Below are 10,625 nucleotides of genomic sequence, written 5' to 3' on the forward strand. Positions count from 1 at the left end.
TGCCCCTTAGGCCAAAACTAAACTGACTAAATACATCAATAAATAAACTGTATATTTTCTAAATAGTTATGTATACAATTTAGCCTTTTCCTACATTAAAATGTCATATATATATATATATATATATATATATATATATATATATATATATATATATATATATATATATATATATATATATTATCGTATATATTTTCTAATTTTGTACTTCACAAGCAAGAAAAGGAAAACAGCCCCAGTGTGGAGAGATGTCGCCCTCTAGTGCTCTGTAATGGATATGGCATTTGGATCACAACCTTCCATCATTCAAGTTTTCGTGATGTCTTTCCAGACAACTCCTGGTTTTATTTGATTTAGTTGCAGTATTAGGGAAAACCTTTGGCTGTACAGGCCTTTAAGAAAAGACAGAGGATAATCTATTTAAGGATCCTCAGAATGAGAGATCTACATTTTTCTCCATAGTATTTGAAGTCTTTACCTGGCTGTACACTCAGAAAGATTCTGCCCAAACTCTTAACTTTTACATAATTTAATTACATGTAAATTTCCCGAGTAATTTTGTTAAATATTTGGCGTGTAAAATGTTACATTTAATGGAATCTGGTCAAATTAAATTAATTGTGCTGCTGTGTTGGTGACGCAGTTGGACGGGATGTACACCTGAGCAGATTAGCGCTTGACCTGCAGGATTTGTTGCTGGAGACGCACCTGATTCACGGGAAGTAGAAAGAATGATCTGGATTTAAATTTGCCGTGACCAAAGCGAAGCCATGGCAGGTTTTATGCATTGCATTTTTCGGGGAGTTTTTTGGGCATTTCTCATCTGAGATCTGATGATGTGCGATATTCCTGCTGCCAGCGGAAACGTGTAATCCCTCCCAGATTACGGCGCACTGATGGATTGCGTCCTGTCGTCCAGTAGGCTGGCACTAGGGCCTAGCCAAACGAATCCAACCGGTATGCCTGCATCCTGACTGCTGAGGTGAAACCACTCAGGGCAGGTCATTCTGTAGGCACCTGCGTCCCCGTCGGTGCCAAAGACGATGAGGAGAGCTGTACTCAAAGAAGCCGCCAAGCGATTCCCCTGGCTGGCTAATGTCACCTTGTACGGATGCTTATTCGCCGGCGGTGACCTAGTCCACCAGCTCATCGCTCAGAAGGAGCACATGGACTGGAAACACACTCGCAATGTCGCCATCGTGGCAATCAGCTTCCAGGGAAACTTTAACTACTTCTGGCTACGCGCCCTGGAGAGGCGCTTCCCTGGAAAGTCCGCCGGGATGGTTTTCCGCAAACTGCTGCTGGACCAAAGCTTCGCGTCGCCTTTGGCCACCAGTGTCTTCTACACCGGTAAGATGGGCAGCTTTCATTTTATCCACGTTAAGGGTTACAGAACTGAGAGTTTTCTTCGTGTTAAAGCAAAGCGCGTGAGTACACCCCCCCCCCCCCCCTTCAGTGCGCTTTTGTTTGAAGCCAGCAAATATTATCTTTAGTCGGAACATCAAATATGAGAGTTATTGATTATTTTTCCAACTATAAATGTCAACCAGCCATCGGAGCCAGAGCGCAGACGCAGAATAATGAGTGATAATTGGACAATCGGGACAAACCATTACTATAAAATCTAAAGAGTGTCAGTTTGTGAATGAAACTCTAACATCTTAAATGAGTGTGAAGGTGAAGTGGTTTCCGGTCAAGGTTGTCTCTCAGTCAAATACTAAAGTGTTCAAGGTGAGGTCTTGTTCCATAGTTTTTACATTTGTGCGTAAAGACGCACGTCCCAAGCCGTGCCTTAAACCTGCTCTCTGTTTCGCAGGGGTGAGCTTCTTGGAGGGAAAGGAGGACGTCTTTGAGGACTGGAGGGAGAAGTTCTTCAACACCTGGAAGGTGAGAAGCGCTTCAGCAGCGGCGCGAAACGAAGGAAAGTCGCCTTTCTTTCACACACGGTAGCTTCTGCCGCTGCCAGCTCACAACCGGATTAATGTAGATTACGCCACCGGCACTTCTGCTTTTGCGCAGTGGGCTCGGCGCCCGGAGGAGAGCACGCGGGGTAATTCAGCCAGAGGATAAAAATGTCAGTGGGTTTCAGGACGTTCAGGAGCTGACGTCCTGCCAAGTGTGACTCATAGTGTCATGTTGCTGTGATTACAGTAAAACAGCTTCGGGTTGCTTTATTTGTACTTGCAGTCGTGAGTCATCCATCCTCACACGCAGACAACAGTTATGCATAATACAATATCTTGAAAAACAGTGACTAAACACACACACACACACACACTAAACAACAAAAGTGAGCACCATTAGAAATCAGTCCATCAGAGGGACAGCTCAGAGTTCGAGAGGCTGAGGTGGTCTGAGTATGTGCAGAGGTGGGAGGGAGGATCTACTGGACAAAGTATGATGGAGCTGCCAGGCAGGAGGAGAAGAGGAAGACCTCAGAGGAGGTTCATGGATGTAGTGAAGGAGGAGATGCAGAGGATCAGTGTGACAGAGGAGGATGCTGCTGCTGCACTTCCCCCTCTGTTAACTTGTAACCCACACCTAAACCTAACTTCTCTTTCATGTAACGTTTTCTAACCCCAGTCTTTTAGCTTCAGTGCTGAGCTCTAACCATGTTTGGTGGCCATGCTTCACTGTTTTTCTGAGATTGGCGTGTCTCCCTTCTATCTCTGTCTTATTCAGATCTTTTCTGCTTTATCACCTTTGTGTAAATTATACTCTAAGGAGTATAATAATTTGCACACACTAATTGAAGTGCAGTTGTGCAGGCGTTGCTGCTGACTCTCCATTTCAAGCTGCGTTAAGTGAGTGGATTGAAACTGCGAGTGAGATATGTCCTCTTTTCTAACCTTAGAAGGATCCACAGTGACCAATGTTTTAAATAGTAAAGCAACAGATGTTGCTGCGTGCAGTTTGGCAGCTCTGTGTGCGATGTTTTAATGAACGGAAGCATCCCAATCACAGCACCTTCGCCTCAGTTCTACACTCATCCCTGGCCTCTCCCTGGGATCCTCTCAGGTGTGCATGGAGATGGAAACTCTGATCGTGTCTTGTTTTCTCTTTCAGACTGGACTCATGTACTGGCCATTCATGCAGGTGAGCCTGTTTTCATTTTTATTTGTTTAAAGTCAGAAAAAATAAAAATCTCAGAGGAGTGGAACTAAAAATCAGAGATTTTGCTGCTGTGCTGTCTGATATTATTTACTGGTAAATGTTGTTGTTTTTTCACATGAAGTGTGTAGATTCAGAATCACAGTGTGCACCTCACTGACAGGAAAACCTCTCAGAAGACCCTTTTCCATGATGGTCCTCTTCTCTGCTTCTACTTTTCTAGTTCCTCAACTTCGTCCTGATGCCGTTGTACATGCGGACTGCCTTCATGGGCTGCTGCGCCTTCCTCTGGGCCACCTTCCTGTGCTTCTCTCGGCAGAACGGCGATGGCACGGCCGGAGTGGCTTTTGCGTTCATCATGGACCCACGTAAAACTCTGGAGGAGATGCGTGAGGCCCGGCTGGCCCGGAAGAAGCAAAAGACCCAACGGGAAAACTAAAGCGAGGAGGAAGGAATGGAAGAGGAAGCCGCTTCAGTCATTCAGGTTGTTGAGCCGTGGAGGAAAGACCGAGAGTTCGTTACCTCCACTTAAACCAGCACGATGAGAGCTGAGGAGCGAATGAAAGCAAAATCACTGAATACTCTCACTGTCTGTCACAAGGTTTGACTGATGTGGATTTTGAAGGCGAGTTTTTAAATTAAGGGCATTGATTGACAGGCAGGAGTCTGTCAAGGAAGTTTATGAGTCCAGCGTGTTTTATTGATTCTTTTTATGGCGATGAACGTTTTTAGGATTTATGAAAATATGATGTTGTTTGCGTACCAATTTAAAGGCTCTCACAGCTACAGGAGAATCTTCTAAAGCTACACATTAATGCAGTACTCCAGCTGGTACCCAGAACTCTTTAGTCAGTTTTGGTTAGATCAGTCTGGTAACATCCACAAGGGTCAGCCTCAGGGTTCAGTAAGCGTCCGTCCTTTTTCATGCATTTTTAATCTTTTTGGAGCAACCATAGGTAAAAGTCCCGCAGCTCTGCTCACTTTTCTTTAAACCCTCTCCCTTATTTTGCATCTTTATATAAAGCAATGGTAAATCATACGATTTAGCTGTGCACAAGCGACAACATGAAGCTTGTCCTTCATTTCTCGTTGCAAAGGTTCATTCGGTGTGAAAACTTGTTATTATATTTACTTCGAGTACACTGTGAGTCAAGGTCAAGGTCATTAAACTGGTTCCTGCTCAGGCAAGCATGAAGGCTCATTTAAACTCATTAGATCAGGTTATTTAATGTGTAGCTGAGACTTTTTTTGGGTCAAATGAGGCTGCTGGTCATCACCATTCAACCTCAGGGAGCTTAGAAACACACCAAGAAGCTGCTGAGATGCACTATACTGCCAAAAGTATTTGCTCTTCTTCCTTCCTTTGACCATTCATCCACAAGCACCTTTGTGAGGTCAGACACTGATGTTGGATGAGAAGGCCTGCCTCACAGACTCGGCTCTAATTCACCCCAAATGTCTCTTATCAGGTTGAGGTCAGGACTCTGCAGGCCAGTCAAGTTCTTCCACACCAAACTGACTCATTCACGTCTTTATGGACCCTGCTTTGTGCACTGGTGTGCAGTCATGTTGGAACAGGAAGGAGCCATCCCCAAACTGTTCCCACAACATTGGGAACATGAAAATGTCCAAAATGTCTTGGTATGCTGAAGCATGAAGAATTCCTTCCATTGGAACTGAGGGCCAAGCTCAGCTCCTGAAAACAACCCCACACCATAATCCCCGCTCCACCAAACTTTACACTTGGCGCAATACAGTGAGAGAAGTACTGTTGTCCTGGCAACCACCAAACCCAGACTCGTCCATCAGATTGCCAGATGGAGAAGTTTGATTCATCACTTCAGAGAACACATCTCTGCTGCTCTAGATGCTTTACACACTGCATCTGACCCTTTGCATTGCACTTGGTGATGCAAGGCTTGGTTGCCATGGAAACCAGCGATCAACCTCTGCTCACTATGCACCTCTGCATCCGCTGACCTGTGATTTCAGGTCGGTCTACCTCTTTGTAGCTGAGTTGCTCTCTTTCTCACTCACTTCCACGTTTCTTTTTTATAAAACCACTAACAGCTGACTGTGGAATATTTAGTAGCGAAGATATTTCATGCCTGGTCTTGTTGCACAGGTGGCATCCTATCACGGTACCACGGTGAAATTCACCGAGCTCCTGAGAGCGACTCATCCTCTCACTAATGCTTGTAGAAGCAGTCTGCATGTCTAGGTGCTTGGCTGTACACGCCTGTGCTCATGGAAGTGATGCAACGCCTGAATTCAATGATCTGGATGGGTGAGTGAACACTTTTGGCAATATAGTCTATTTTTGCTCTGGACCAAAGTGAAGCAAACAGCGATGAATCAGCACTAAAGCAGCTGCAGGGCTAAAGCTGAACAGCAGATGTTTGCAGCTGTGGTGACGTCTCGACTTCAAACATCGCAGGTTTCACTTGAAATAAACGGGGACGTTTTATCTGACATATCGAGCCACAGCTACTGGTTCCTGATCTGATCTGAGCCTGCAGCTCAGCGGAGCTCCTGAGACCAGTTTCAAGGGCTGATATTTCTGCTTTATACCAGTCGTGCCTTTTTCTGTTGACAACAAGTCTGCAGATGTGTTTGGCTGACTGGTGACTGCCATCAGTTACAATCAATACTACGAAAGATGTGTGTTGCTGTATATTTATGTGTGTATGTACAATTAAAAACGTAGTTGCGCTGGGATGCACTGACGTATCTGCAGGATAAAAACTCAGAAAGGTTCACTCTGTGTGATTGTGCTCAGTAAATGTCAAAGTAATCAAACTTGAGAATTTAAAAGAATACCCGCTAATGCCACTAGATAAGTAATATTAAAAATAAATATACATGAAGGATCGAGCAGGCAGGTGAGCAGTTAGACAGTAAAGATAGATGACTGTCAGTTACTTGCATCAGGTGGCTTAGAAATGTGGTGGGGACCTTTTTAAAGGAGGCAGTTGAGATGGTTTGGGCATCCAGCTAGAATGTGTCCTGGGCACCTCCTTTTGGCCGATTTCAGGACACACCCAACTGGGATGAGACCCTGGTCTAGACCTAGACCTTCTTGGAGAGATTATATAGCTCATTTGGTCTAAGAACACCTGGCCTGGGCAGCCTGCTGCTAGTTGGACACAACTTTGGATTGGTGGGAGATCATAAATGGATTGATGCACAAGTAGAATTACAGATGTTTCCTCCTTACCTCCTCCCTTCCTGCCCCTACAAGCGTGCAAACGTAACCTAAACCTCACGTTTATGTGGAGAAGAAGCGACTGACCTGATGTCCTGTTTCCTGAGATGCGGTGTTACCAGAAAACATCTGTATCAATACAGATACACAAGAAGAAGAGTTAGACCATTACTAGAAGGTTACTTTACTTCACTGAAGGCCTGGAGGGAACCCAGAGGGCTCATTATAAGTTATTAGAGCAGGATACGTATCAGTGCATCCCACTTCTGCTGTGTTTGGTAGTTTGAAATGTGAAGTTACAACATTTGAATCCTGTTCTGTTACTTGAACCATCCAATACAGGTGAGTGACAAATTAAAGGAAAAGTAAAGTGCTGAACCAAAATCTCCCACCTGTGGTCAGCTGGGTTGAGATCATGTGACTGTGAAGGCCAGAGCTAGTGATGAATGTCATCTTCATCCCAACGCCCTGCTAGGCCCCGAAACAGCAGAGGGAAGCGTTCCTTCACAGGATGAAGCAGGAGGCAGCGAGCCTTCCCTCGCAGGTTTCACTGGTTTTTATTTAATTTGTCACTGTTCTGTATTTTGCCATCAGCCCAGAAACCTTACTGTGTTCACATCACTTACCTGAGTTACACGAGTTTAGATTTACTGATTCTGTAAGACTTTTGGTTTTGGTGTTATCAGATGAGATCATGTATCAAATGAAAAACAGCCCTTCAGTGGATAAACCTAGAAATCCTGTTTTCCATGTTTAGAACATTAAACCTCAACAAATGTTCATTTATTTTGCAAAGTGGTTTATAAAAGTTATCACTAGGATCTTACAGCGACTAGTTTACAGCAGCTGTGATGACCTCAGCTGTTCTGTTGTTCCATCACTTTAATATTTTCACAATGAGGCCACGTCTTTGTGCGTCCTTTTGACACGTGTTCACAGAGTAAACCTGACACCAATAAACCGGTCAAACAGCTCTCTCCTGTTGTCTCCAGTGGACGGGGTTATTGTCCTGATTCGAATGAGATGCGATGGGAAAATTGTGTCCCAGTTAAGCCATGAACAGTGAGGCTGTTGGACTGTTGAGCATTAAACAGGTTCCCGGAGCAGATAAAGACCACAGTTAGCGGCACGGTCACAGGGGTGGAGTAAATGTTGTTTCCACCCTCCTGAGACCCAGCCTGTTCACTTATGTCCTCTGTAATGGACATTTCTTTTAGGTCTCTATCTTTTGAGTTATTTGAGCAACCCCACTAAGTACTGATGTGCTAAAAAGAGGACATTGTGGCCTTTCCAGTGATATTTCATGTGTTTTGGTGATCTTGTTTAGCTCCAAAAGGGCAGGAAATCACAAAAAAGTTAATCTGGAAGATACTTTTTTCCTCAGCGACTAGAATCTCACGAGGTTCTCACGAGGATACGCACCAATTCTTCTAGAATTTATCGTCCAATAAGAGGTTTTACTTTTTATATAAGTTAAATGAAAAACAGTTAATACATTCTGATGAATTTTTCTGTGTTAGTCTCAGAATCATCCCACAGTTAACAGTTAAATATAGGAATCTTAAAGAGTCGCTGTCTATTTATACTGCAGCACCATGAGGAGGTGTTTCAGGCCAGTTTCTGGAATCTGATGCTCAAAGTCTTTTCCCAGCAGTGCTCAAAAATGAAAACTAAAATGATTAAATAAACACTTTAACTTAGTCTAAGTATTCTCTAAGATTTGACTCTTAAGTACATCACTCTAAGTTTATGTTTTTGTTTTGTTTTCCAATTTCTGGCAACTAGTTTGTCTAACCAGATCGAGCTATCCTGTAAAAATCGACAGACTGGCTTTAATTAAAACCTTTAATACAAACTCTTAAAAAGAGTCTTAAAACATTAGCTAACCTTAAATTAGGATTGATGCATTGTTTTGTTTTTAGTGTGCATAACAGGATAAGTCACTTAATGTACCGGTAAACAAGAGTGGAAGAGCTAAATATTATCCATCCATCCATCCATTCGCTTCCGCTTATCCTTTCCCAGCTGTCATAGGGCGAGAGGCGGGGTACACCCTGGACAGGTCGCCAGTCTGTCGCAGGGCAGATAAATATATTTTTTAGCTAAATTATAGTGAAGAAATTCATGCTGACGTAAGAAAGCATCATTATAAATGGGCTGGATATTTACTTTATAGCATGCACACAATATTTACGATTCAGAGACAGGGTTCTCTGTTTTCTGTGACCCATACGCTGCAGAGACAACAGGAAAGCTGGATTTATTAAAGTTACTGATCACTGCAGAAGTCTCAAACGTGGTCGTCTAAACACATCATAGTGAAGTGAAGACTAAATCAAAGATCTGAGGTGAAACATCAACAGCCCAGTGAGTCTTTGTTCTCACCACAGAGGAAGTATTCTTAATACAAATTATTACCTTTAAATGAGTTTAGTCAACTCTACTGCTCAGCACAGACAACTAATACTAATATAAGTAAGTAAACTCCAAAAACAAGTGTGAATAAAATTAAAGTTAGATTTTACCAACACACAGTACTGACATCAGTCTTTTAATAGATTTCATTCTAAAAGCAAATAAAAGTATTTCTTAAAACAGAGATGTATCACTTTAACCAGACTGCCGCTAATGTCAGTGACGGTCACATGTTCATGTTTATAATCTGCTGTCAGTGTGTGGACTCAAAACATGCAGCACAGATATGAAGCAAGGGTACAGTGTGTGTGTGTGTGTGTGTGTGTGTGTGTGTGTGTGTGTATAAAAGCTTTATGCTCCAGTGATGTGCGGGTGGATTAACCAGGATCAGATAGGCCTCCTTAATCCCTTTGCAAAAGGACAGAGTTGACCCAGTCATTCCGACCTCTGACCCCATCAACAGGAAGTGAAATTTTTACCCAATCAGAGTGAAGGACGCTGCCAAGTGCCCTTCTTTTCTAACCCTGGGAAACATAAGCGACAGACTGTGAGGGGGCGGCTGCAGAGGACTTAAATTTAAGCACAGGTTTAGTAACTGATACAAAAAAAAACACAATGGTTAATATAAATAACCATTAATGACGTCATCTCAGTAAAAAAGTGATCACATGATGAAGCTTCTGTTGCCACCCAGTGTTGGAAAGTGATTTTGGTTTTTATAAAATTGTTTTAAAAAGCTGAAACTCACATTTGGGTTGGCAGAAATAAAAGTAACTTGAAGTAAGCAGACAAAGAAGTTGAATATTTAACATGCTTCTTGATCTCTTTTTAAATCACACATCCACACAGTTTCAGCTTTATCACACAGCTCCTTGTCTGGTTATGTGAAAACAACAAGTGGTTTTTTTCCACTGAGAAACCCTGAGGTTTCTTTTGAGCAAGTACTTGGTGACAACACTCGTCCTGTGGTCTTATTGGCCACAGAGCCAGGGATGCCTGCAGACAGATGAAGGGAGACCGAAGCTGCAAAGGCAACTAGGGGGGACCAGCACTGCCAAAATAATGAGGTCATAAATAAATGAATAGCTCTACTAAAAAACAAAACAAAAAAAACATGCACATATACATTTGCAAAAAAGTATAAGCATGAACGAATCTTCCTTTAGCCGTCTGGCTTCTGTCTCACCCTGTTACTACCATCCTGTCCTGTCACACCAGCCCTTTGTTTTACAGATTCTGAGCTGAGCTACATTTGTGACCTCACCAGTATCCTCGTCATTATTGGTAGTGACTGAAAGAATAAGAACCAAGATACCAGTAGCAGAAATAAGCATCTTCTAAAAGTGACAGCTGCATCCTTCAGTATTGGCTCAACATCTGACCAGGATGCCTTGGACAAATGCCGGATGGATGGTACATTATTATCTTCTCCAAACAATATTATTTCTTATGAATGTACTTTTTTCTTTAACAATAAGAAAACTTAAGGTGCACTCCAAGAGAATACAAAAATAATTTAAATGCCATCGTTTAACAATATGCAATACAAACACAGGACTGTCGTGAGCAGGGGCTCTTTAAAGTAGAACGCACACACAAAATAAACAACAAGTAAATAAAATAAAAGCTTTCCTGAACTTTTTTGCAAAAATAATTTACCACCCTTTCAAAAAACAAACAAAATCTATCTGAATTTATCACTTTTCTTTATGGCTGGCAGCTATTTATGAAACAAAAAAAATTGTTAAATAAATATAAACATAAATATATTTATATATGTTTTTATTTTGCAATTAAAAATAATAATGGTCTTGTTAATAACTTTTACATGCCTATATTCTAGAACTTTTTAATATTTGTTTTTTCGACACATTTCCAACAGCACTTAAAGGCA

The 10,625-nt window shown here is 42.2% G+C and overlaps 1 protein-coding gene across 1 annotated transcript; it reads left to right on the top strand.

Moving 5' to 3' along the window:
• The first annotated feature begins 298 nt into the window (after positions 1-298).
• LOC147333181 (mpv17-like protein) lies at positions 299-9,376 on the top strand. The gene is made up of 4 exons (XM_086290176.1): positions 299-1,350; positions 1,817-1,887; positions 3,067-3,096; positions 3,335-9,376. The coding sequence occupies exons 1-4, from the start codon at positions 1,044-1,046 to the stop codon at positions 3,548-3,550; spliced, it is 624 nt and encodes a 207-aa protein (XP_086146302.1). The 5' UTR covers positions 299-1,043; the 3' UTR covers positions 3,551-9,376.
• The last annotated feature ends 1,249 nt before the right edge of the window (positions 9,377-10,625 follow it).

The sequence above is a fragment of the Aulonocara sp. 'chitande type north' Nkhata Bay genome, linkage group LG4 (assembly GCF_057382095.1).
Source record: "Aulonocara sp. 'chitande type north' Nkhata Bay isolate Kocher_YH1m ecotype deep benthic linkage group LG4, A_spYH_male_GT1.1, whole genome shotgun sequence".
Lineage (NCBI taxonomy): Eukaryota > Metazoa > Chordata > Actinopteri > Cichliformes > Cichlidae > Aulonocara > Aulonocara sp. 'chitande type north' Nkhata Bay.

What these genes read in the sequence shown, in the direction of transcription:
- LOC147333181 (XM_086290176.1), top strand. Translation starts at nt 1,044, where the DNA reads ATGAGGAGAGCTGTACTCAAAGAAGCCGCCAAGCGATTCCCCTGGCTG. An exon ending in AGTTCTTCAACACCTGGAAG is followed by an intron (nt 1,888 to 3,066) that starts GTGAGAAGCGCT and finishes TTTCTCTTTCAG; the next exon opens with ACTGGACTCATGTACTGGCC. An exon ending in TGTACTGGCCATTCATGCAG is followed by an intron (nt 3,097 to 3,334) that starts GTGAGCCTGTTT and finishes CTACTTTTCTAG; the next exon opens with TTCCTCAACTTCGTCCTGAT.